Source organism: Callospermophilus lateralis, chromosome 11 (genome assembly GCF_048772815.1).
Source record: "Callospermophilus lateralis isolate mCalLat2 chromosome 11, mCalLat2.hap1, whole genome shotgun sequence".
Classification (NCBI taxonomy): domain Eukaryota; kingdom Metazoa; phylum Chordata; class Mammalia; order Rodentia; family Sciuridae; genus Callospermophilus; species Callospermophilus lateralis.
Window position 1 is genome coordinate 73,080,325 of NC_135315.1, and position 27,734 is coordinate 73,108,058.

Consider the following 27,734-nt stretch of genomic DNA (forward strand, 5'->3'; position numbering starts at 1 on the left):
AGCATGTAGTACCAACTACAGTATCTCTCATATCTTTCCTTTTAATACTTATTTGTTCACCTGTCTTCATTTGTAAAAAGTTTATTATTTACCTCCAGAGGTCTCATTTTCAGGTTGAATCATCTAAAGATAAGACATACATATATGTCTTTTGGAAAACACTATATATATATACATATGTTATCTCTCTTGGAATATATATATATATATATATATATATATATATATATATATATATATATATATAATGGAATTCCAGTGTAGCAGCATGGAATATTCAGCCTACTGAACTACCTGCTACCTTTATATGTACATGACTAAAGGAGGCAGCTCGATTGAATTTTCACTTATGTCCTATGACAGATGGACAAAGTTATAATTTTACACTGAAGCCATTTTAGTGAGTCTAGAAAGTGATGATTACAAAAATCAGATAGAATGACTGGGACAAGAGGGCAACCCTAAGCCCCCACTTGGGGCTTCCTACTTAAAATGGGTTAGAGAGCAGAGAGAATGAGAATTCTGTGTTATGAAGAAGGAAGAGGAGTTTACAAACCTCAGTGTGCTCCAGCCCAAGTACTTTCTTGTCATACATATGATGCTGAACTGAGGATCCAAATTGATGATCTGAGCTGGGCAAATCCCTTAACTTCGTAGTCCTCATCTCTAAGGAAGGATGAAACTGCACCTTCAGTAGTTAATGTGTGACTACCAAGGCTCCAAGTAAAAGTAACAGATTTGCATACCAAGCGTATTATCAAATATAATCAAATTAATATTGGTGATTATTTACAAACAAGCACAAATTTGAGCATAGCAATTCAGCTTAAGACTTTTTTGTTTTAATACAAATTTCAAAAAGGTAATACAAATTTCAAAAAGGATAGTAGAAATATATATAATCCCAAATCAACTGATAATGTATTACCATATAAAGAAGTCCTTGTGTGTTTCTCACAACATGGAGTAAGTTATAATATTGGTACTTTTTGAGAGCATCATTTCTAAATTGGTGTCTTTTCCCCGGGCTTTATTGAGGAAATTTATGACGTTTATTAATGCCTCACCTTTGACTCCTTTGTGTTCTTCATAAGAGCCAGATATTTAGTGAGCTCTTATAAACTTTGCTTTCTTACCTGGAATGCTAAAACTACAAACCAGTTCCCTGCCTCTGTTTGTATCAGTAATGATAAGGGCTTCTTGAGTTGGCTCTTGAAAGAATGTTCAGTGGAATGATAAAAGGGTTCCACCATCATTTGTCCCCTTAACTTTCTCACATAGCCAAAGGAGTTTATAGTAGGAGCCAGATAGATTAACCCACTCCTGCATAGTCTATGATATCAGTATTTATGTTTGTTTTCTTCCCAGAACTGAAAACTTATCTTAATGTCTGTTAACAGGAACATATTGTACACACCTCTCATTCCAACCTGAGCAAATACATTTTTTTAAATGAACAAAATGTTTTCCCTATTATTTGAATCTAATATAAAGTACGAGACTTAATGCCTGTTTATGAGTGATTTATTTAGACTGAACTAAGTAGCCTTAGGTTTTGCTTTCATTGATCATAGTAACCCTAAGGTACAACACTTTAAATGTTAGGTCTGTACACAATCATCATATGAATGTTACACATCACATAGTACCTGAGTCTGCACTAGCATTGATTTATAAGTTCTGTTGATATCAGTTGCCCTGTGCTTGCACTATCCCAGAGACTTCCTTGGTGTGAGCACCTCACACCCTCTTCCAGAGAAGAAATCAATGGTAAGAAAGTCAGAGTTATCTGACCTTGCTGGATATGATGTTTTTATGTAGGAGGTGCCAAACATATCAACCTGGGTGCTTTTAGTTGTAGGAGGCTACACAGTCTGCTCATCTCTAAGCCTTTGGGGTGAAATTGCATTTGCTTTCCAGAGCATTTGCTGTTTAAAATTTTAAAACATGCTGTATTCTGAAGCACAGTATCAAAATGTTGAATTCTTAAAGAATTCTTTTTCTGGTATGAGACAAGGTAAAGAAAAATCTTTTAATACTTCTGCTAATTTTTATATGCATTATTGAAGTAGTGTGTGCTATTCAAAACATTAAAAAACACTTATTATAAATCCAGAAGTACAAAATATCTCAAGAATCTAAAGAATTTTAGGTAAAATAGTTTATTTTAGCCTTTCAACATTTGGGCAATGAGGAAGTAGACTTAGGAAACTTAGCTTTATATCCAAACTGCTTCTTTGAGTTACAGATTTATGTCAACTATAACAGTTCTTATAAGTAGTTGAAAAAGCTGTCGAAAAACCTGCTATATCTGTCAAGATATGGAGTGTTCTCTAGTTGAGCCAACTGTTATGATTCTGTTCCAAACCTTCCTGCTTAAGTTTGTCTTGTGTTCATGCTGCATGTGTTTCCTTTTCTCAGCTATGTTAGTAAGATATTCTTCCTTCCTCACCCATAGGTGGCAGCCTCAGTGGGCAGTGCTGAAATCCAGCCACTTGTGCAGTCAATGGTGCTACTGCCTGAAGCCTCACGTGAGCAGCCAACGGCTCAAGGTATCCTTCTAGAAAGACATTCTGCTTTCAAAAAGAAAAATGATAAGTTGATCTAGGCATATATTTTTAAAGAACAAAATGTTAATGGAATAAGTCACAGAATATGATGGAATAAATATTTCAGAAATTAATAAAACAAGTGCTCTTAACTAGTAAGTAAGAGTTTGGCTATCATATAAATAATCTGATTGTAATAAGGTTCCTTATTGGTTAAGTATAGATATTTAGTATTTGAGTCCAGAAACCAGTGAATTTTAGTTAATTCTTTTTTTTTTTTAGCTACCTTTTTTGGGAAAACACTTTACCATAGTTGTCTACTTGAAAGTAAAGAGATTCTAATCATAAATATTTTCTAAGGCAGTGCTTCCATTTGAAACAAAGAAAATCTGTTAGAAATACATGATGAACAACCTGGGATTTACTTTATTCATGGCAATATATTAATTTTATTACTTTCAATTCTGTTTTATTTAAATTTTATTTTGAAGACTACAATGTAGCTTTTTTTAATTTTCTAGAAGTATATTAACGTTATTCAGTAAGTTTATATTCCTGACCTAAAAGGAATATGGATTCTAAAATGAGAATAAGTTTAAACACTGAAGTATAGCATATACACAGGAAGTCCTTTTAGAAATACTTGCTTAATTAAAACTTTGCATATTCATTCCAGTGTTTGTTCTAGTAATTTCCTAGTATGTCATTTTTATTTTTAGTAATTCATGTTAACAGAATATGAAAGTGTTTAATTTAGAAAATGTTCATTTGATTTTCTGTATAATTTGATTTTTTTGAAATCTTTAGAGAATTAATAATAAGGCTAATTTGAACAGCAAAAGAGTTTCGTAAAATAGCATGACATAAAATGAAAATAAAATTTAATAAATTTAATATATGCACATAAACAATTAGAAAGGGTAATGTTATGGAAAACCACAGTTAACAGTAGTAAAAAGAAGATAAAATAATAGGAATAAACTTAATGAGAAAAAATGGAAAACAAACAGAAAAGTAAATGTAAGCAAATGGAAAGACTTTCTTTATTTTCAGGTGGGATGATCCAACATCAGAAAGATATCAGTTCTTCCTAAATTAATCTCTATGTTTAATATTGTCCTAATAAAAATATCAACAGACTTTTTTAGGGTGAACAAAATTTTATTCATGTGGAAGAATGAGGGTTCAAAAGTAGTCAGGAAAATATTCAAAAAGGGGAATATCCCTTCTGAACATTAAATCAGACTAAGAAGAATACTTAAATCAGTATTTATGTTACTGTCACATGAAAAATAAATAGAATTGAAAATGTATCCTAGATGGTTCAATTTTCATCCTAAATCTATGGATGGCACATGGATCTCTTGACAGAGAGGCGGGAAACTGTGTACCTAGTTGCAGTGAGACAGAAGAGGTCTATGTACTTCAGGTCAACATGAGAAACACCTGGGTCCTCAAATCAAAATCATGGGCATACCAGAAGTAAACATACAAAGATTCCTCATAAACTCAGCATAGGGAAAGATTATCCGATTATGTCTCAAAATCCAGATAGAATGAGGAAAGACAGACAAATTTTACTGTAATTAAAAATAAGTTTTGCAGGGCAGAAAATTCCAGAATCAAAGTCAAAAGACAAATCAGCAAAATGATTTGCAACATTACTCATAGATGGAGATATTTAAACATGTAACATAAAGCGTTCTTAACATTTGAGGAGGAAATGGACCCTAAGCCTCCTGTGAAAGCAAGTAGAAGACATGAGGAGGGAATTCACAAAACACATAAAAATAACTTAACCTTGGTTAGTACTAATTTATACCCCACTGAGATTCAACAATTATAAAGCATTGGCAGTGGATTCTGTTGGAAAGGCTGTGGAAAATGGCCACTCTTATACTTTGATGGAGGAGATGCACTGGGCATAATATTTCTGGAAGCAAATGTGGTAGTATCTAATAACTGTGCATGTGTATTTACATTATGTAAATTATAGGTAGGAATTCCCTTTGGCTCCTCACCAACAATGAAAGTATATATGCATGTCGTTATTTCATGCAGTGTTGTGTGGAAGGAAAAATAATGGAAACAACCTGAATTCCCATCATTGGGAGAGTGGCTTTTAAATAAACATCTACCCAATGAAGAACTAACTATACAGCTATTAAGAAGAACAAGGATTATGTCTTCAAAATAATATGTAGTGATTTTTCAAGAAATATTAAGAAGGCACACTGCAAAAGAGTGTAATAATTTTCTATTGTTTGTGTAAGAGAAAAAATTTTAAAAATTCATTTATCTCCTCATTTATGTAAAAAGATATAAATAGAGAATTAACAGGAAACTAAGGAGCTTAGTTATGAGGGTGGATGGCAGTTAGGCAGGAAATGCCAGCACATGGGAACAGGGCTGAAGAGCTAGAAGTGGAGATAGTGGCTTTTCTCTGCATATGCCTTTTTGTGTAGCTTGACTTTCATAACAGTGAATATTTCATTTGATGTGAATAAAAATAAAATAAAAAATGGGGAAACAACATGGAACACAAACAAATTAATCTAGCTACATTCCACATGAATAACAATTGAAGCGAGTCAGGAACTAACCCAAGTTAACTCCTTTTTTTTTTTTTTTGGCATTGGAGATTGAACTAAGGAGCACATGGCCCCTGAGCCTCATCCCCAGCCCTATTTTGTATTTTATTTAGAGACAGGGTCTCACTGAGTTTCTTAGTGCCTTGTCATTGCTGAGGCTGGCTTTGAGTTCAAGGTCCTCCTGCCTCAGCCTCCTAAGCTGCTGGAATTACAAGCATGCACCACTGCATCTGGCCAAAGTTAACTCTTGAGCATATTTAAGGCTCTTGTCCTAAGACTAACACTGAAGAGAACTGTAAGCAAGCATTGGGTTCTTTTTACTAGTTTTACTTTTTGCAGTAGTATGAGTTAACAAGTCTGAAACTACTTAATATGTGTCTATTGCTGGGTAGATAGGTAAATGTACTGTGAATGATGAAAGCCAGGTTTCTTCCTTTCATATAAATGAATTATAGTATGTGGGGGGAAAGATATCCAATAGACCATACAGGGTTAGGTTAGATTTGGAGATTTCTGCATGAATTAGTGTTTTTAATTAAGAGGTAAAGAGGCGTGTGTACTTGTGCATGTGCATGAATGCATTCGTCTTACACACACACACACACACAGGCACATGTTTCCAACTCAGAAATAGTCACACACTAGAGCAGTATATGTACTTCAGGACCCAGATCTTTTCTTTGAATTCCATTTTCCCCTTCAAGGAATAAAGGCTTTTTGTGCTGGGAAAGAACAATATGAACTTGGAGCATCTTACTGTGCTAGAAAATAAGATTCTCTAATGTTAATTTGGTAAATGGTAAAAGGATTTAGGAATCATATTGAAGGGGCCAATTCCTGGGATAATTTGAATATCAAAATAAATAACGTTAGGAGATTATAATACAGAATTAAGAATCCTTGAGTCATACTGACATGGATGAATGAGGGGAAGGGAATGTTCCTCTAGATAGTACAAAGTAAACTAAAATTGTTAAAAAAAAACACACAATATGATAGAATTAGAAAAATCACTGTTTGACAATTGCTTTTGCACAAAGGGAAACATAATTTTACAAAGAAGAAATTTAGTAGACACTCCCTTAATCAAATGGTTAAAATTAAGGCCTCCAATAATGGGAGAAAACGAATTGTATTTCCCCTGATAAGTTCACTGAAAGTCTGTATTGTGAGGAAGCCGTAGGCATTCTGCACAAAACTGACTTGCATTCTTCACAAAGTGTCAGGGTCATGTAAGACTAAGCAAGATTGAAGAACTCTTCCAGTTTGGAAAGAAGACACCTAACAACTAAATTCAAAATAGTGTCCCAAATTAGGTCCAAAGAGGAAAATATTTTTTATACAAATCTATAAAATGTATCAAACATTTGTGAAACAATTGCTAAAGTGGTTAGATAGGCCAGTGCATCAGGGTTAATTTCCTGGTTTTAAGACAATGTCCCTGTTTTTAGGAAGGAAGTTAATTTAGGATTAAAGAAGCATTATATTAGCAGTTCATAAAATGAGAGGTGGGTTGACAGGTACATAAATAAAATATGGCAAAATAATGTAACGATTATAGGTTTTGGAGAATTCCTTGTACTTATGTTTTTCTGTAAGTCTGAATTTATTTAAGGTATAATGTTTTCTTTTAAAAAGAAATAAACAGTGAAGGTAATCATGGAAAGTGTTGAAGCAGATTAGTCTGCTAGGAAAGATCCACAATCCCAATATCTTCAAATCTAAAACCTGCAATCCCTCAAACCTGTTTTCTCAGTTTCTTCAGCTGTTAACTCAATTAATAGCTAAATTTGGCCACACCCAAATACATTTGGCTTTAAATGACCAGTGCTGATTGGAGGTTCTATTTACTCCTTTATTTACCCAGTTGTAAGTGCACATCTGCTCTACTATAGGAATATTTATATGGGATGTTATCTGAGATCCCATTGGAGGTGTTAATGTGTACTACCTGTGCCTTACTGCTTCTGTAAAATCCAAAAGTATTTTGAATTTGGACCCTAGAAAGTTTTCAGAAAAAGGATTGAGGACTGTCTGTTGGTTCCGCAATGTCTGAACACGTGGGGCACAGGGTCATGTTCTGTTGTTCCTGCCTTGGCTATTAGTGTTCTTAGAGAGCATCCACGTACACCTGTGTACATACATGTACATGCACACAAACAGTAGAGCATGGAGGTAGGGAATGCAAGGAGCAGCCTGATTCCCCAGCCAAAGGGTTGAGTCCAACAACTAGGAGAATTAGCCAACCATCTGTTTAATAATTTTTAGTACTTTTCCTTTGATTATAAGAACTTGGGAATATTATGTATAACCACAGATAAATTAAGTAATAATTTTGTGTTCATTTTCAATAATAGGTGAACAGGAACCTACATCATCACGGCCTCCTCCTCATTCGCCCCTGTCTGCTCCACTACCCCAACAGTGTGTTTTTGTTACTGCGTCTCTTCTTTCAGCCATCTGCAGCCTCTTGGACAACCTCTTGGTGATTGCTCCAAGAGACACTGTGAATGCTTTTGGGAAAGCTCATCTCATAGAGCTTCTCTGTGGGTAAGAGATGAATGCTGCAAGGCAGGCATGGCTCAAGGTGAATTGACGTAGGGTATGCCTGAAATGATGTGAGACTTCGCGTGTTCTGGCAGCTCAGCTCCTTCAATTCCGGGGTTTTGTGTTTGCCACAATTGTCTCAACAGTTTTTTTTTTAAGGTCTATTAAAGCTTGTTAATTTTTAAGGCCAAAAGAAAAAAAATGTTTTTAATTCAGTTTTCTCAACCTTATTTGTCCTCTAGCACATTCAAGGAATATGGTATAATTCCCTTGTTGATTATTAATTGTATGTGAAGGAGTTTGAGGATCCATCTCCTAAGTAATCATATCAGAATAATATCCCTGAGTTGAAAAGCTATTGTTTAACTTCATTTGGAGTTATGTTGCTATGGGAAACTAAACTTTTTAGCAGACAATATTTCATTATTAACCAACTATAAATGTTCAGGGGTATCAGGATTTGATTCTTCAAATTTTTATATTCAGTTGCCTAATATTAATGAACCTCTGATATAATTTTGTCCTGATTTTTCTTATTAAGTGTAGTAGAAAAGGCCTAGATATTAAATTCAGGCCCATCTGATCTTACGATTTTTTCATGCAATCATGTCACAGCCTTGGGAAATTATTTTAATGTCTAGATTATGATTGATGATACTGTTGAAGCCAGGTACAGTGGTGCACTGTTGGTGTACACCTCAGGAGGCTGAGGCAGGAGGATTTCAAGTTCAAAGCCAGTCACAACAACCAGTGACACACGGTCTCAAAATAAAAAATGAAAAGGCCAAGTAATGTGACTCAGTGGTTAAGCACACCTAGGTTCAATCCTGGTACCAAAAATAAATAAATGACATAAATGAAACCATTGAATGGAGGCCATAAGAGGATTAAAAGTGGTGGAATCCAGGCTGCTACTCTGTGTGCACTGAATGTATGTGTCTTTTCTTCCTGACATCTAGTCTTGTTCTAGCCAAGTGTACCCATCTCCTTTAACCACACATCCCTCTGCCTCTCTACCTTTGAACATTTACTATCTGATGTGTCTTTCTTTTCTTCAACAAATCATAATACCTTCTCTTTCTTTTAGGTATGAAATAGCTGAAAGCAAAGAAATATTCTTTGTTCTACTTCACTCAGTTGCAGTTACTCCGTTAACATTTATAACTGGCAATGCCCTATAACTTCTGTTTTTAATATTTGTTAGTTTTTCTGCTGTGATGCCTGTTAGGGTTGGAAAACTGTTAGTTGGTTGGCTTCTCTTTCCTGCCCGCTGCTGCCTCAAGAATGACCACATGGAGCTCTAGGAACATCCTGCATCTTAGGAGTCAGCTGAGGGGGTGATGTGGCCTTGAGGCCACAGCCATGTAAAAGGCTCTTTCTGGAACAGGCTTATCATGTTTCCATACCTGTTTTTCTTTTTTTATGACTTAAAAAATAATTTTGTTGGTTTTATTTTGTTTTTACTTTCCAAATATGAACATATTTCCTAGCCTGTGTGTTTGCTGTTTTGAACGGGAAAAGCACTACCCAGGTTTTACTTTTGTTTGCTTTCCTTCGGAGTGGGCTTGCATTATATTTTATTCTGCTTCTAATAAAGGTTCCTTAGATATTCTTTTCTGCAGAATTCTTTGCTTCTCAGATTTATCTAACAAGATAAATTTATCTTGCTTCTCACATTTATCCTATTTTCTCAAATACTCTGGAAAATCTTTTATAAACATTTTCTTATAAAAATCATTTTTCTTGATTTGAATTCATGTTTATCTTCAAGCATTAAATTCTGATTTATTAACGTTTAATAAGAAGCATGCTAACCATTTGTAGAGTTTTCTTTTTCTGTTCTTTCCAGCATTGTGGATGCCACCTTTATTGAGGCATGTGTTCAGGAACTCAGGACCCCACTGCCTTCATCACCCCCAGGTGAACATGTCCAGGCTCAGGTCAGTGTTTCCTGTCTGCCTCTTATCTCATGTCTGTGAATTCCTTTGCCTTTAGTGCCAAAAAAGTAAGTTCTGCTGAGGAGATCTAAACCACAAGAGAGGATGAAAATCTCTCAGGATGTATATGGTTGGTGAGATTATTTGAAAGAGGTTTCCTTGGATGGTAGAAGAGAGTAGTAGGTCTGAAGGCCTAGGTAGCGTTCCTGACTCCATCATTAACCAGCTGCAAAGGTTTAGTCAAGTGTCTGGGTATTGTTGAGCATCACTTAACAGGGAGCATTGGCATAGCCCATCTACCCCTTTTATGATTTTAGGCCATCTCTTATGTATCTATTATTTCACCCAAGTTGAAGTTGTTAAAATACCTGGTGGTTAAATTATGTATATTTTCTTAATCTAATCTGTTAGAAATAAATTTATATTTTTTCCTTCATAGATATATACTGTTTCAAGTTCTTACCTTTAGTTAGATTCTATATGTAAAATATGCTTAACAAATTTTTGTGTAGTTGTTACTAATACAAATTTTATCTCAAATCTAATTTTAATATGGACTCCCAAGAATTTTTTAATGAAAGAAAGATGAACTAGATAAGGAACTTTAACTTTAAGGTGTGTTCTTTGAGTTGTCTGAATTTGGCAGACCCTGTTGAAGACCCTTGGGAACACAGTGCACATCATCTCTGAAGCAGTTCAGCATTGTGGTTTCCTTTGACTCTGCTTGTTTGCATAATGATTGTCTCTTCCATTGTCTGTCAGCACATCACTATGGAGTGCTGCTATATACCAGCATCTCATGCAGGGAGAGCAGATAACAAGCACATCTGTGTATATCTGATGATTACAGACATCTGAGAAGAAAACCTAAAGTTGGGGATTGGAAGTGATGTCGGAGTGAGGAGAGGAGACCTGTTCTACATGAGATATCTAGAGAGGGCCATTCAGACAGTAACTGATAACCAAAAGTGAGTGAAGATGCTACGGACATGGCAAGATCCCTGTTATCCAGGCACACTTGATGTATGCAAAATACAGAACGAAGTTGGAGGGGCTGAAGCTGAATTTGTGAGGGGCAGATGCAGCCTGAGGAGCACACTCAGCAAGAGGAAGACAGCCTCTGCCTGTACGCTGTTGTGTCCTGACTGTCTAGCATAGTGCCTGTCCCATGGCAGGTGCTCACTAGCGAGTTATATAGTGAATATGTAGTAGCAGTAACAAACATTTAGGGGTCTTTGTTCAGCTAATTTATGTAATCCTAATTACAGTCATATGAGGTATCATTAATGCCTTCCAATGTGAGCAACTTGTTGCAGGGCTCTCACTCAGTAGGGGGAAGAGCAAGGATTCTAGCCCATGAAGGTTGGTTCCAAGCCCATACTCCTGACCAGTGTGCTGGCTGCCTTATGTAGGTTAAGTGCTGTTGGCTTTGGGGGCATATATAAGAGCTTCAACTCATTCCAGATATTCTTCAGCCTCCTCTATGCTAAATTCTGTTCTAGGTGCTAGCAAACATCTGTGAACAAAGCAAACAAACATTTCTGCCCACGTGCAGTCTATGTCCTTGTTGCAGGAGACAGACAGTAAGCAAGTAAATAAAATGTAAAGTATTGTGCCAGATGGAGACAAATGGTATGGGAAAAAACCAAAATGAGGATGGGAAAAAGGCTGGAGCTTGAAGTTTTTAGGTAGAGTTGTCAGAAAAGATCCCATAGAGGTGAGGAAACCAGCTATGACTGTCTAGGGCAGGACTAGAGCCAGAGCTCCAGTACCAGGCTTACAGTCTGTAAAGGTGCAGGTGTATTGGAGGTGCCTGTTGGTAGGAATTTTTTGAACATAGAAAAAAATACTTTTGAACTATTATATCAGTATTTTATTTAATCCTATTTATGCTAATTTACAAAAGACTTGTTAGCAAATCCGCTTTTCTCTGTAACACTTCTTTTTGTCTCTCACATTAAATCACACATTTGTGATGATACTTCATAGGTCCAGAGACCAGATTTGGTATAATTTAAATAGTGGAGAGTATGAAGGGATCAAAACAGACTTCACAGTAATAACAAATTAAATTTTACAAACCGTTTCAGGAAATTGTGAGGTATAGAGCCACCCACACATTTATATAAAATAAGTCAGAAAATTAGATAAAGGAGAAGTACGACAGAACAATTATTGTGTCGTAGTCTGAGACTCTGTTCCATAGAGGCAAATGCCTCTCCATTAACTACTCTTAAAACATTAAAATTTCCTCTGGTTAAATACAAAATTTGACTTTGAAAATACCCCTTTATTTGGTGATGACAGCTGACAATTCTAATGTGGCCATTAATGACATGCTTATGCAAAAATTAATCTTTGCTTGCTATGAATTAATTTCAGTTACAAGAATTATGATTAATATTTTATTAGTGTTTTATTGATTTATCTTACAATAACATACTGAAATAACATACTGCATAGGAAAGTAAAATACTGTGTGGCTGAGATTGATGGGCTTTTTTTTTTTGCTCACTTTCTAAATTCTTTTTATATATACATATGTGTTGAGTGTATTTTGACATAAATTATATATACATGGAATATAACTTACTTTAATTAGATCCCATCTTGTGGTTGTACGTGATGTGGAAATACACTGGTCGTGTGTTCATATACGACATAGGAGAGTTATGTCCGCTTCATTCTACTGTCTTTCCTACTCCCATGCCCACCTCTTTCCTTCATTCCCTTTTCTCTAATCCAGTGAACTTCCATTCTGCCCTTCCCCTCTTATTGTGTGTTAGCATCCACATAGCAGAGAGGACATTTGGCCTTTGGGTTTTTTTTAGATTGGCTTATTTCTCTTAGCATGATAGTTTCCAGTTCTATCTGTTTATTTGCAAATGCCATAATTTCATCCTTCTTTATGGCTGAGTAAAACTCCATTGTGTCTATATATACCACAATTTTTTTTTTATCTAGTCATCTGTTAAAGGGCACCTAGTTTGGTTCCATAGCTATAAACATTGATGTGGCTGCATCACTGTAGTATCCTGATTTTAAGTCTTTTGGGTATATGCTGTGGAGTAAGATAACTGGGTCAAGTTTTTTGAGGACTCTCTTTACTGCTTTCTGGAGTGGTTGCATCAATTTGTAGTCCCAACAGCAATGAATGAGAGTACCTGCTCCCCCACACCCTTGTCAGCATTTATTTTTTATTTATTCTCTTATTTTATTTTTATATGGCACTAACAATTGAATCTAGTGTCTCACACATGCTAGGCAAGTGCTCTGCTGCTTAGCTACAACCCCAGCCCCTCAGTGCAGTTTTAATTTGTATTTGTCTAACTGCTAGAGATGGTGAACATTTTTTTGTATATTTGTTAACTGACCATATCTTTTCTTCTGTGAAGTGTCTGTTCAATTCCTTTGCCTATTTATTGATTGGGTTATTTGGTGTTTTAGTGTTAAGCTTTTTTTTAAAATATATATATATATATTTTAAAATATTTTTTTAGTTGTCAATGGACCTTTATTTATATGTGGTGCTGAGAATTGAACCCAATGCCTCACACATGCTAGGCAAGCACTCTACCACTGAGCTACAACCCCAGTCCGGTATTAAGCTTTTGAATTCTTTATATATCCTGGAGATTAATGCTCTAAGATTCAGGTAGCAAAGATTTTGAGGTGTACTTTTCACATGACATGTTTCATTGTATTTTATTTCCTTTTACAAACAGGTTTCCTTTTTCTTGGAATACCTATCCTCTTTGTCCAGGCTTCTGAAGTCCTGTTTATTAGTGGAACCTAACCTCGTGACACAAGATGATCTTCTGAAACCTCTTATTAATAATATCATTAGAGTTCTCACTGTATGCATCAACAATGCATTAGGTAAGATTTATTAATTTATTTGTATTTAGTTTAGGTTGGAAGTGAATTGTATTGAGGAAAAAAAATCTTAGTATGCTCCAGATATCCTCTTCAAGGTTACTTTTTGGTTTGTGTTTAGTATTTTGGAAGGCTTGGATAATTTGGTTTGTAGTTTGGATGATTTTGTTTTTTTGTTACCAGGAATTGAACCCAGGGCACTTAAACACTGAGCTGCATCCCCAGAAATTTTTTTCATATTTTATTTACAGACAGGATCTTTCTAAGTTGCTGAGGCTGACTTTGAAATCTCAATACTCCTGGCTTAGCCTCCTGAGTTGCTGGGATTATAGGCATGTGCCATTATGCCTGGCATTTGGACAGTTTTAAGTGGTTCCAGGAGACCACTTGAGGCAGGTGTATAATTCAGTAAAGGATCATCCCTGTGATGTCAACTGAAATGAGGAGAAGCTCTCTAATCTGTCATGATAGAAGGTACATTGAGGACTGGGTATTAATTATGCTTACTGTATTAGTCAGGGTTCTCTAGAGGAACAGAACAAACAGGAGATATGATTATAAAAAGGAAATTTATTAGATTGCCTTACATGACCAGAAGCAGAAAAGTCTACAATGTCCATCTGGAGGCTAGAGAGCTGGAGGAACCAGTAGCTAGGCAGTCCAAGAGGCTGAAGCCTCAGAACAAGAGGAATGAATGATTCTGAGACCAGAGGCTTCTGGAAACTTCCCAGAGAATCATTGGGAGAGTCCACTTTGGAAGAGTGAAGGAGCAAGAGCCTTATGTCTTCAGGTGATCCCATCACCAATCAAGAACCCCTTGTAAGAAGAATCGAGGTTTGCTCAATTCTTCTGCTGCTTCCTTGTTCTTCCTACTTTTATTCCATCCAAGCCACCATCCTATTGGATGCTACTGCCTACATTTAGGGAAGATCTCTACTTTAGTTCGCTATCCCACATGCCAGTCATTCCTAAGCACACCCTCATAGACGCACTCAGGAGTCTCTTAATCTTTAGCATCTCTTAATCCAGTCAAGTTGACAATTCACGTTGACCATTACACTTATAAACTGTGGCTGAAGCCAAATACCCTACTAATAAGTCATTTGCAATGACTGATGTAAGCCAATTTAGCATTTATAATATAAAAAATTTCCTAAGCTCTTAAATTATTGGAAAATATTCTGTGATAAAAAATTGAATGTGATGGTTAGTAATAGAGAAAATTAACAGTGTAGGCTCTTTAGCAAAGTAAACATTTAAAATATTTAAATATTAGGGTATAATGAAGAATTGATCATTTGATAATTATTCTTGCCATTTAATTCATTCTTATTTAGTCCTTTGAATTGTGTGGATTTGCTTGGTTTCAGGTCTGGAAAGTGTACTCAGCAGAGCCAGCAGCTCATCTGTGTTAAAAGTATCCTAGAGCTTGAGGAGCAGTAACTACATACTTTGAAATTTCACAGGCTCCAGTTGATTGCCTAACTTAGCTTATTAGGTTAGACTATGCAATCTCAAGAAGGTGCTATTATCTCACCCCTACGGGGTTAAGGTTGATTTTTTAGGAGAAGGATATGAAACAAAGAAAATCTTAGATATTACAGTGGACTGTGGACTGCCAAAGCTCACCTCTACTGATAAAATCTTGTTATTTTACATTTAATATCTCTTGTTGGATTTTCTTGCATATCTCTTGAGAAGCATTGACTTGATGTTCATGGAAGATGCACAAGAAGTATGCAAAATTAGCTACAAAGCTGTGGCGAATGGATGGCTCTGATTGGAGAACTTTTGATGGATTGCTTGATCTCAAAGTCACATGGCAAGAGATAGTTTGAGCATCTTCACTGCCATTGGCTGCCTCGTAGATGCTTTTTGTTGTTCCTCTTTTGTATGTGGCTTGGTCTTTGGAAGTTAAATAAAAGTAATATGTATTTTATTATTTAATTATATCAAGTTCTGAAAGGAGAAATGCTGACATTATCTGGGTTTACAAGTAGTAGTTGGTTAAATTATTTTTTAGTATCTAGCAAAAGGTAAAAAAAAAAAAAAACTAAAATGTTTTTCTATAAGAAATTAAGTGTTTAAATTTTTATGGTAAAATCACAGTTTTGAATGATTTATAAAAACTTATTTGAATTGCTAATTTATATAATTTGAGATGTTATAACTCATATAAGTAAATAAATTACATTAAAAGTTATTTAGCATGTATAGTAATAAAATTAATAAAAAGAATAGCTTTTTATTCCCTCTGAATTTTCTTTTTTTTTCTTAATAGCTTTTTACTGTTTGACTTAACTTTAAACTTAAATATTTTGCCATTCTTAAGACCTGTAACTTTAAAGTCTTTGTAGGTATAAAGTACAGATAAACATATAGTACCCAAACAGATTTACAGCATATCTGTGTAATTAATATTTTGTTGGAATGACAATGAGAAATTAATATTTTGTTCGAATGGTAATGAGAGCTAGCAATGAGAAGACAGTTGTGAAACACCAGGGGTTACTCTAAACCTAACTCCTTGGAAAGTGCTATTTCCAGATAATTTCATGGATGATGAAAAACACCTAGATATAAGTCCTTAGTTTGTTTTATAGTGAAATTTGAGAAAGGGTGACTGATACTGCTGATGGCACAGCACAGAGTCCTAAGGTAGCCACTGTTGTCCAGTTTCTATGTACCCAGGTGCAGAGATGGGAAAACGTGTCCTTACCTAGAAGGTTGATTGCTGTATTGTTAGCCACAGGCAAAGCTGCACAATCGCCTTTTGTATTATAGCTTTCTTCATGGGGTAATAATACTCTTCATGAATCTTCAGAGAAATTCTTCTTTTCTGTGTTGACTTTGGCACATTATGTTTTCCTTTTCACACCTGCACAAAGCTACTAGAGAGGATGAAGAAAATAGGAGAAAACTTGACTTTTACAGAAGTACCACAATGACTTGTTTGTATAATGTGCCCAAAATGTAGTTCTAAAATTATGACATGTTCCATTTGTCATACTTCCTATCTTGTTTAGTGTACTTTAATGAGAAGAGGGCTTGTTGAGTGTGTCTTTGGATGTAGGAAGGCAAAGGGAGATGTCATGAGGAGGCAGTAGAGAGGGGAAGGGACTGGGCAATGCTGAATGCTGAACTGCATTGATTTTCACTTGACAAGTACTTACCTCTTATTTTAAGTGTGATAAAGTGTGGAGAGTTTGTATTTTGAAAGGTTCTTATTCTTCTTTGTGTTAGTAACTTGAAATGTTTTGATTAATTTTGTAGATGTAGAGTTAATGTCGGCTTTTTATCACACCTGGACACACTTATTTGACCTTCTGGCTGCACTCCTGAGGAAAGCTGGTGCTGTCTCACACCCATCTATCACCTCGGCTCTGGCCAGGCACTGGGCAGCAATGATGGGTAAGAAAGGCTCTTGCAGGCATGGGGTCTTTCTGCTAATAAAATGAAGATAATCCTTACTCCAAATTAGATATGTAAATTCTCTAAAATTAAGTAACTTTGGCATGGCCCATGAAAGAGAAACCAGGGCACTTGGTTTGAGGAATTTGCAGTGTTCTTGAGGAGCCCTCCAAAAATGTACTTTTGAAAAACTGAAACACTTTTCAAAATGGATAAAAATAAGCAGGAAGAGCCTATGATTTCATGAAGATACTTATGATAACATTAAAATAAAACAATAAGATTTTCTTTTGAATAGAAATCAGTCTCTTCTGACATAAGTACAATATATATATATATATATATATATATATATATATATATATATATATATATATATGGGTAAATCTCACACATATCATCCTGTACATATGATAACTTGGGAAGTTACAATAAAAATATTGTCTTTTCCCAAAACATCAGGATTATTTTTATGGCAAAAAATGCCAAGAGTACAGTATAATTATTTTTTAAGATGTTTTCCATATAAAAGTTGCCAACTAATATAAACAAATACTTATTTTTAAATAACTAATCTTATTATTTCTTAAGAAATGATTATAACTAACATTTATGTTAACCTTTTTAATGACTTATTTAAAGGTATTAAAATGGATTTCTAAGTTTCAAAGTTAGTCACTAATTTATTTGAGTGATTTTTAAACATTTATTATTTGTTCATTCTATAAACTTTATTATAATGACAGAAAATGGTAGTTTTGAAGTAAGAATTATGAGGAAATATATGTTTGGTAAGAAACAGAATTATTAGTTTTCTAGATATAGGAGTTCTGAGTCTACCATAATGTACCCTTTATGGTACATCCCATGCTCTCGATGTTGTAAATTGTTTTATTGAGATGAAAATTGAAAGAGATTGCTTCACTTGGAGATTGAGATTCTCCTCTTGCATCTGTTAGGGGGAATTAATTTACCCACCTGAATCACCAACACTGTGAAGCAAAGTGCTGCTCACATCAGGTACGGAAGCCCATTAGCCAAATCTATCCTGCTACCTATTTTGGTAAAATAAAGTCTTATTGGAATATAGCCACATTTGTTCACTTATATATTGCATAGACCACTTTTCATGCTTCAGTAGTTGAAATAAAAAGTTGAGACAAAAATATTGAGTTGCAAAGCATAAAAGATTTACTGTCTAGCCCTTTACAGAAAAAAATTGCTAACCCTTAACTTAACCCTATTTATTTGACACTATTTTTGGAGTAATAAAATCAAAACATTAAATTCAAAAGATTTCTATTTTGTGTAAACTTAAGTGTGTGACACAGACTGGTAGAAAATCTGATGGCTATAATTCTTACATAGACATAAATATAAAATAACCTAAAAATGAATCATAAAATTATAAGTTCATACTTTTCAAATTAACAAAGTTACTGTAAAACAACAATGTTATTTTGATTACACTAAATCAGTACTCAAAAGAATCTAATATGACTACTAATTTGAATGTTGATTCTGAGTTTAGCTTACTTATTCTTTCCAAAACAGTTCATAACCACTCATGTTCTTTGTGACATACTATGAGACCTTTGCACGTCATATTTTTTTCACTTTTTAAGTTTGTTCTTTTTAGATATACATGACACTAAAGGGTATTATAACATATTACACATACATGGAGTATAACTTACTTTAATTAGATCCCATTCTTGTGGTTGTACATGATATGGAGATACACTGGTCGTGTGTTCATATACGAATATAGGAGAGTTATGTCCGATTCATTCTACTCTCTTTTGTACTCCCATGCCCACCTCTTTCCTTCATTCCCTTTTCTCTAATCCAGTGAACTTCTATTCTGCCCTCCCCCTCTTATTGTGTGTTAGCATCCACATATCAGAGAGAACATTTGGCCTTTGGTCTTTTTAGATTGGCTTATTTCTCTTAGCATGATAGTCTCCAGTTCCATCCATTTATTTGCAAATGCCATAATTTCATCCTTTTTTATGACTTCATAAAATCTCATTGTGTATATACACCACATTTTCTTTTTCCAGTCATCTGTTTTAGGGCACCTAGTTTGGTTCCATAGCTGAGCTGCTATAAGCATTGATGTGGCTGCATCCCTGTAGTAGGCTGATTTTAAGTCTTTTGGGCATATGCCCAGGAGTGGGATAACTGGATCAAATGGTAGTTCCACTACACGTTTTTTGAGAACTCTCCTTACTGCTTTCCAGAGTGGTTGCGCCAATTTGTAGTCCCAATAACAATGCATGAGAGTACCTTTTCCCCCCACATCCTTGCCAGCATTTATTGTTACTTGTATTCTTGTTAATTGACATGCAGACTACAATGAGGTAGATTCTCAATGTATTTTAATTTGCATTTCTCTAATTGCTAGAGGTGGTGAATTTTTTTTCACTTATTTGTTGACCGACCATATCTTCTGTGAAGTGTCTGTTCAGTTTCTTTGTGCATCTATTGATTGGGTTATTTCCTTTTTTGGTATTAAGCTTTTTGAGTTCTTTATATATTCTGGAGATTAATGCTCTGAGATGCAGGTGACAAAGATTTTCTCCCATTCTGTAGGCTTTCTTTTCACATTCTTGATTGTTTTCTTTGCTGTAAACAAGCTTTTTTAGTTTGATATCATCCCATTTATTGATTCTTGACTGTACTTATTGTGCTGTAGAAGTCTTTTTGAAAAATTCAGTTTTTAAGCCTACCTGATGGGGAGTTGGGTCTTCATTTTCTTGTAGTAGGTGCAGAGTCTCTAATGCCTAGGTCCTTGATGCACTTTGAGTTGAGTTTTGTGCAAGGTGAGAGAGAGGGCTTAAATTTCATTCTGATACATAGAGATTTCTAGTTTTCGCAGCACCATTTGTTGAAGAAGCTATCTTTTCTCCAATATATGTTTACAGCATCTTTGTCTAGTGTGAGATAACTGCATTCAGGGGGTTTGTCTCTGTCTTCTATTCTGTTTCATTGGTCTTCATATTTTTTTTTGGTGCCAATACCATGCTATTTTATTACTATGAGTCTGTAGTATTATTTAACGTCTGCTATTGTGATTGTACATCATAATGACACTGCATACTATCTTCTTTGTAAGTGTCTTTTGGCAACAAATTGATTGAAAGCAGAAAAATACGTTCTTACTTATAAGGTGGTATTCTAAATTATTCACAGTATAATTAGGCTAATTCTTTTTTAACTTAGTAGTGAAATCAAAATTCAAAATTTCTCAAGACTTTGCATATATATAGTGTTCAAAGGCTCAATACTCATGTACATACAGTCCTCTTATTTGGAGTCTTAGCAAATATGGTCTATATGTGCATTTGTAGATACACACCCCACACATACACACATGCACTTTTCATGTAAATAAAAAACCCAAACACTGAAAAATAGAATAGATTCCTTGATTCTATATATGTTTTCATACTAACTATTGAAACATTATAGTTCTTGGTATACTTGAGCTATCGATAACCTTAAATCATTAAAAATAAGAAAGCTATAAACTTAATTGTTCAGATCAATTTGGTTTATTTCCTTTCCAATTCTGAATATTTACATCTAAAATCATTTTCCCTCTTAGATGTGTTCTGCGAGTGTGTAGGCTTGTCCAGCAGATGCCCTGCCCTGTACACGTCCAGTTTGCACTTCCTGTCTGTTCTCTTGACTGAGGAGGCAAGAAGGCACTGCCAGGACAAAGACAAAGCAAGTTCATTGTCTCCTCCAACCATCACATCTCTTCTTGATGAAACTCAGGACAACCAGAAGTCTCCAGATAGACTTAATGAAGTAATTCTTCAGGTGTGTGACTTCTTGATTTTTCTTAAAGTGTATTTAGTGTTTAAATGAATTGACTATCTCTCTGGGTCTTGTTAAAAATTTTTTTCAATTATTTGAATTAAAGTATTAAAGCTTATTATGACTGTCTAGTACAAAAGTAAAATTGATCCTAATTTAAAATTGCTCATTGCTTTTCAAAGTAGGACTATTACTAGAGTTTTTAATATTAAGAATCTTCCTTTTAAATAGTTATATGATTTTATGATTTTTTCCTTCTCATTGAAAGGTGGAAAGGTAGTAGAATTGTGTATTGAAGGATTTGCCTCAGTTTCCCCATCATCTAGCCTCAAAGCTTGCTCTGTCTGCCAATTTGTTGCAGTTTCTTTGCTGCTTAGAATTTGGAAATTTTCCATCCTTATCAGCCTCTGAGAGTTGTGGCCATGAAGATATTTATGTCATGGCTACTTGTACATTTTGAGCACCAGCCCTGATTATGTTAAATTCAGTTGAAGTGCTAGAAAGGGAGAAGACTCCCTGGTTCAGCTAGGATTATCCTATTAGGGTATCACAGGGCTTCTCAGAGGACTTAGTTTCCCCTGCCTCATAAAGTCCTCTTTGCTTTCCAGCATAGACCAGAAGCCTGAAAAGGAGTCTTCCCCATTTTCTCATCTGCCTCCAGCAGTTCCTCTACAAGCCTGATCTCTGGGGAAGGGTCCTCGCGGCATTCTTTAAAAAAGCTCCTGGGAGACAACAGCTTCCCTGCGACCACCACCTCCCTGTTATCCCTCTCAGCTTTTCTTGGTTGAGAACAAAAACTGGATGTGGTCCCAGTTATTCCAGTTATCTCATTCCCTGTCAGAACAGACTTGATTAACTGAGTTGGAGTCTGCATTTTTAAAAAATATTATAAGAAAACTCAGATTCACACCTTCTCAAGTTTCTCACCCTAACCCGCAATCCAGTCTAGTTATTAATTTTCTAATTTGGCTCTGGAACACCACTTTTTTCTTGCAGAATGGCCCTTGCTCTTGTCAACATGCTTTCTTCCTCAGGGAATTTAAATGACTTCCCTCAGAGAAGAGTGCTGTGAGAACAGTGTGCTTGGCCTCTCCCTTCACTGCCTACGCCAACATACCAAATAGCTCCGGAAGCTGTTCCTCATACTGTCTGGCTCTTGCAACCAGTCCTGCTGGGCGTGGAGAAATTTCAAGACTTTAAGCCAGGGATAATTTATTTCTTAACTATTTTCTATTGTTAGTGGCACCATGTTTCAAGGAGACTCATGTTATATATGGTTCCATATAGGATGATGGGCCAGCTTGTAACAATAGGGTACCTAAGAAACACTTGGTGCCAGAGGCATTTGTGAAATTTGCTTTGCCCTTATTCTTCCCTCCTGTTCTGTAATATTATTTATCATAAAAAATTATTGTTTATAATCTTACGTTGTTATCTTTCTTGGCCGAAGAAAATGAGATACTCTATAGCTATAGGATATCTTGATTTTCCTATGGTTAGCTCATTTTCCTTTCAGTTTCTTCTAAGTCACAGAAGATACACAGCATTCTGTGCCAATATAGATACAATAGCAATTTGTTTAAAACGTATTTCCTGGTAAATCATACCCTTCTTTTTTTGTGTAAATATGGGACAATCTGTTATTGGGTCTGCTTTGCCCTGTAAGAGTTCTGTTTTTTCCTTCATACTTAAATAAATCCTACTTGTTTCACTCTTTAAAAAAAAAAGTAAATATGAACCCATAGCATCAGTTAGATGGAAAGGCACAGATAAATTAAGACAGCGTGAAGAGAGGAATTGTACCTATGATACACTATTGAGAAAATGTGTGCTTAATGTAAGGCAGGAAGTTATTAATGGTCCTATTAAGCTATAACCACTGTGTTTTCTTTGCCCTATAGAACAATGATAAGTGAATTAAAATATTATCAGAATACATTAAACATTAGCATATTATCATAAGTAAAGCATGTATCATACTGTGCTTATGTAGGTTATGAGTTGTGCCAGGTATTAGATGTAGCAAAGCAAACTGTACTCTTTAAATTATCTGAAGAAATAGTATTCTAAAATTGATATTCTTCAAAGATAGATTTAAATTTTATATAAAGACATGCTCAAAAAAAATATTAGAGTGAACCTTAGGCAACATCTTGTGATTTGGTTCTTCAAATGCAAAATAAGAGGATTGTACTACAAAACTGGTTAAATTTCAGCTGCCTCTAAAATTCTGCATCCTCCTAATAAATTAGTTTTGAGGTTTAATTAAAATATCTTAGCAGAATAGCTTTTAAAAGACTGCTTTACAGCAAAGTACCATAATTGATTTATATTGAAATTATGCACACTTAGATCATAATTTTGTATTTATTTTTTCATAACTCTATTTTGAGGTGGTTTCAGAATTTGAATTTTTTCAATTATGTTATTAGCTGTCTTTGGCCCATTAAATATTAAACACATTTGAAATAATGGAGTTTGACCTTCTCTATAGAGATTCTCAATAGGTTTCATTTGGAAATACCTGTAGATAATAAAGATTAATTACAATCTCACAGGTTTTGCCTGTGATGGATATATTGAATTAATTTTGCTTATTTTATTAATCTGATATCTAAGTATAGTAAAGCCAGGAAACAATGAATTCTCATGTCACATTTTAAGAAATATTTATCGTACTTGTGTTTAGTGAATGGTGAATTTCAAGAGTAAATCTGCTGAAGAGTTGGCTTATATAGTTGGGATACTTCTGTGTTAATGTTCACTACAATTAAAAAGTCTGTTTGTGGGCCAGTGATATAGCTTAGTTGGTAGAGTGCTTGCCTTATGTGAACAAGGCCCTGGGTTCAATTCCCAGCACCACCCCCCCAAAAAAAAGTCTGTTCTTTATGTTAAGTATCTTTCAGAAAGAAAGAAAGACACAAGAAAAGAAATAAAGATAACACTTGATCTATAATATTCTAGATCACTTAATGCACAGAAGGGATTAATATAAAAACATAAACTTAAAAAAAAGTCATTGAGTCTTTTTATTTTCATTCTTCCAGTGATTGATAAAAAGATGAATTATTTCTTATTCTGAATTTCCTTGGTTTAGCTTTCTTCTTTTTGGGCATCCCAATAGTGCAGTAGCCAATGCCTATCACTGGGGCTTGTCCTCAGCTTTCCTGCCTGTCGTTTCTCACATCCAGCTGTGTCATATGCACATGCTTAGACTGCTTTTCAGCATGAAAAACAACATTATTTAAATAATTTCCTTTTATCTTTTTTTTTTAGCATATGTTGAAAAGTAGATAGATTTACTGTAGATCAGTCCTGTTTGGTTGTTTTGGTTTTTTGCTTTCATGTTGGTTTTTACCAAGTACGCATTTTAGAGCACCAAATAGTTCCACAGGTTTTAACCTAGAGTAAATGACTTCTACCTTCCTGCCTGTTTTTCCTTTTCTGAGAGTTCACCACTTATACCTCATTTAGCTGATCATTTTGTAGTTTCCCTTCAGGGTCTCCAGTATGCATTTGTTCCTCTATTTGGATCACTCAGGTTTAGAGTGATCTTGTCTACTGAATTCCTATCATAGGGGAGAATCTTAAGCTGTCTTTTCACACCCTCTTCATCTACCTAGCCAAAGTGGACTCCCCTCTCAGTCCCCTGGTAATGACATCCAAACCTCCATTAGAGAATAGATGCAGGTACAGTATCACATCTGTGCAAACCTCGTACACAGTTGAACCAAGCTGAAAACAGTATTTCTTTTATTGCGTAGCTTTTGTTCTCCTTAAAGATAACTGGTGTGTGTGTGTGTGTGTGTGTGTGTGTGTGTGTGTGTGTGTATGTATGTATGTATTTCAACTTGTTGGCTTTTCTATTTCTAATAAGCTTCTTTGCCAGCAGTCAAATGTCCTTTTGGTGTGTTTGGAATTCACCTCTGGAAGAAATCTCTGCCATATCCTTTGGACCTGCTTGGTGCCCAGGGTCTTCCTGGGATCTCCATTCACCTTGTTCCTGGGAGTTTTTTATTCCTTTGCTTGTGCAGTCTTCTGCATCCTGTTTAGTGCATCCAGTGTACTGTCCCCTCTGTCCTCGCCTGGTCGGTTCATTCCTTTTTATATAAATTCTGTTCACTTGTATCTTCTAGAGAAAGCATGCAGAGGTCTTTCTTAAGTTGTAGCTGTCTGAAAGTCTTTATTTTACCCTTATATCTGATGTGTAGCTTGACTAGTAAGAGTTATGAGTTAGAAATGATTTACTTCAGAATTTAAAAGCCATGATTTATTTCCTTTAACTCTCAGTGTTGCTGTATACAATTCTGAAGCCATTATGATTCTTGTTTCACTTCCTAGAAGTTAGAATCTTTCTTTTTCTCTAGTATTCTTCAATTTTCTGATAAAGTGGGTCTGCTCTCCACTGTGCTAGGTTCTCTTGGGGGTTCTTTCCATCTATAAATTCATATTTTTAAAAATTTCTTTATTGACATTTCTTCTACTTTGTTTGGAACTCCTATTAAGTGTTCTTCTTCCTACATAATCTCTCTTTTCTGGCCTTTTCTTTGTTTATTTTGCTCTGTATTTTCTGGTGCGGGGCTTTCCCAGATGTTGGTTACCTTGGTTATCTGCTCCATTGAAGACTGGGAGATTATATAGTGTAGACAGCCCTGAGCCTCTGAGTGGAGCTCGTCAGTCAAGGTTCCACTGTCCAAGGGGACTCGCAGGGGTCATGCTGTGGTTGTCTTCTGGACCTCATCACATTTCCTAGAGCAGTGTTTTGATCTCTTGCCTGGAGGTGAAAACCCAGTTAACTGCTAAGTGTTTTGTAGGAAAGTGGTGAAAAGTGCAGGGGACTCAGAATTTAATTTGTACAGTTTCACTAGGTCCTTCCTGTTTCAGTGGAATACCCTAACCCACTAAGGTACCTACTCTGCCAGGGCAGAATGCTTCTAATTATCCTCCCCAGAAAATCCTGAACCTGCAGGATTTTGCAAGAGCGAAGGAAGAGGAGTGGCTTGGCTGTACAGAAATTGGTTGGCAGTGGGCAGGGCCTGAGAATGGAGCTCCTGCATAGAGACTTTTCCAACAATCCTCCTCCACCTCCTTCACTTCCCCTGGAGACTGGTGCTAAATTTCCTCTGCCATCAGTAATTCAGTGTTGGACTGGGCAGTACTCAGCTTGCCCATTCACCACTTACAATTCAGGATTTTTGAGTCTCACCCCACTTCTATTCATCCTGCTGCTTTCTAATTTCTGGACTTTTGAGGCCCACACAAGAGTCCATGTGTGTAATCCCCATATTGTCATTTTTAATGAGGGTTTTAAGGGGGAGTGGAAACCCACAACTATTCCACTCAAAAGTTTTGTTTTTTTTTCTTTTCCTAACTACTTGATATGTTGATGTTTAGTAATTTGGGGGGATCAATTTGGCTTTTCTGAAATTACTAATAAATGCATTTAAGATGAGTATTTTAGTGCAATTTTTCTATTAAAGGTGAAATTTACCTTTATAGACAAATTAGTATTCTCACAGGTAACCTAATGATCCTACTCCACATATATTCATCATCCTATAATACTTCTCTACCTGTTTTTTTGTTTTGTTTTCCTTTGTTTTTAAGGTTACTTTCTTTCCCTTGTAATGGTCATTACCAAGCATCCCTGGGTGTGGGTATTTAAAATTTAAATGATCAATCGCATAGAGACCTGTCTGGTTGGAAGCAGCTGCCTAAGGGAGTTCTTAAGATGGATTTGTTAGCCCTGGTGGTAAAGCTGGGGGCAGGGGATCTGGGGGTGGGGGGGGTAGGGGGTGGGGGGGGGCACTGCACAGGTTTCTCCATGTTAGGTCTCCAAGCACAGGCTCATCAGGAATTGTAAGTGTACTGTACTGTATTTCATGTGAAATCATATAATTTTAAGCTTGATTTTAGTGATATTATAATGCTGAATCATTTCAGAAATTATTGATATAAGAATTATGAATTTGAATTATATGTAATATTTATAAAGCAAATGAGGAACTTCTAGAGTTTTAAACTGGATTTATGAACCCCTTTAAAACCTGATCATACATATCCAGGTGAGATCTTACCTCTAAAAGTTGAACCTGAATCTAGTCAAGCCTCAAAAGCTAAACATCCAGCAGATGGAAAATACAGAGGAGAAAAAGCAAGTTAATCGTCATTGCAGGGAAACCAACAGACAGGTCTTCAGTATAGGGCATGTGCAGGACGACTGATCAGGTCTTGGCAGGGGTGCAATGATCCGAGGGGACAGCAGCAACTGCAGGGCACCTGTGGCACTCTTGGGAATGGGTGGCCAGGCTCTCCAGGTAGGAAATGACTGCAGATATGATGCCAGGGCTCAAAAAGACACTTTAAAGACAAAAGAGAAAAGGTAAATTTGATCTGGGTATTAGTTGATGCCAAGAAATTGTTGTTAATTGTGTTAGACATTAGAATCGGTTTTGTATATTAGATGACATGCTATACTAATACTTACTTAACAATCCTTAGCCAAAAAAAAATTTTTTTAAAGGATGGGGCATTGTTATTATGTTTCTCTACTTATGTATATGTTAGAAATTTTTTGTTATGAATTTTTTTCTAATTCAGATGTATAAAGGACATATATACCAAAATGTTAGTATTAGCATTTTCAAAATAATAAATGATTTTCCATTTCTGTAGAAGCTTAAAAAATTAAAAATTAAAAAAAAAAACACATTGGGCTGGGGTTGTGGCTCATTGGTAGAGCACTTGCCTAGCATGGGCAAGGCACTATGTTCAATACTCAGCACCCCATATAAATAAATAAAATAAAGGTCCATCGACAACTGAAAACAAAATTTTTAAAAAACTCACATTATGTGATTTTTTAAAAACAAGTACATATTACTATAAAAATGGAAGATCAGAGGAACCAAATCACACAGGATACAAATATATGTCCAATAGGAATGAAAGGAGGGGATGTATCCCCAAAAGAAGAAAGATTGGAATTGGATGGCAGT

The 27,734-nt window shown here is 35.5% G+C and overlaps 1 protein-coding gene across 1 annotated transcript in view; it reads left to right on the forward strand.

The window, feature by feature from the left end:
• The first annotated feature begins 961 nt into the window (after positions 1 to 961).
• The window catches only part of LOC143410600 (rotatin-like), a 45,193-nt gene continuing 18,420 nt past the window's right edge, over positions 962 to 27,734 (forward strand). Inside the window, exons 1-8 of the mRNA XM_076871440.2 lie at positions 962 to 966; positions 1,719 to 1,770; positions 2,459 to 2,552; positions 7,498 to 7,690; positions 9,537 to 9,627; positions 13,350 to 13,503; positions 16,774 to 16,911; positions 20,522 to 20,739. Coding sequence (XP_076727555.1) covers positions 962 to 966; positions 1,719 to 1,770; positions 2,459 to 2,552; positions 7,498 to 7,690; positions 9,537 to 9,627; positions 13,350 to 13,503; positions 16,774 to 16,911; positions 20,522 to 20,739 — 945 coding nt within the window. The remainder of the gene's footprint in view (positions 967 to 1,718; positions 1,771 to 2,458; positions 2,553 to 7,497; positions 7,691 to 9,536; positions 9,628 to 13,349; positions 13,504 to 16,773; positions 16,912 to 20,521; positions 20,740 to 27,734) is intronic.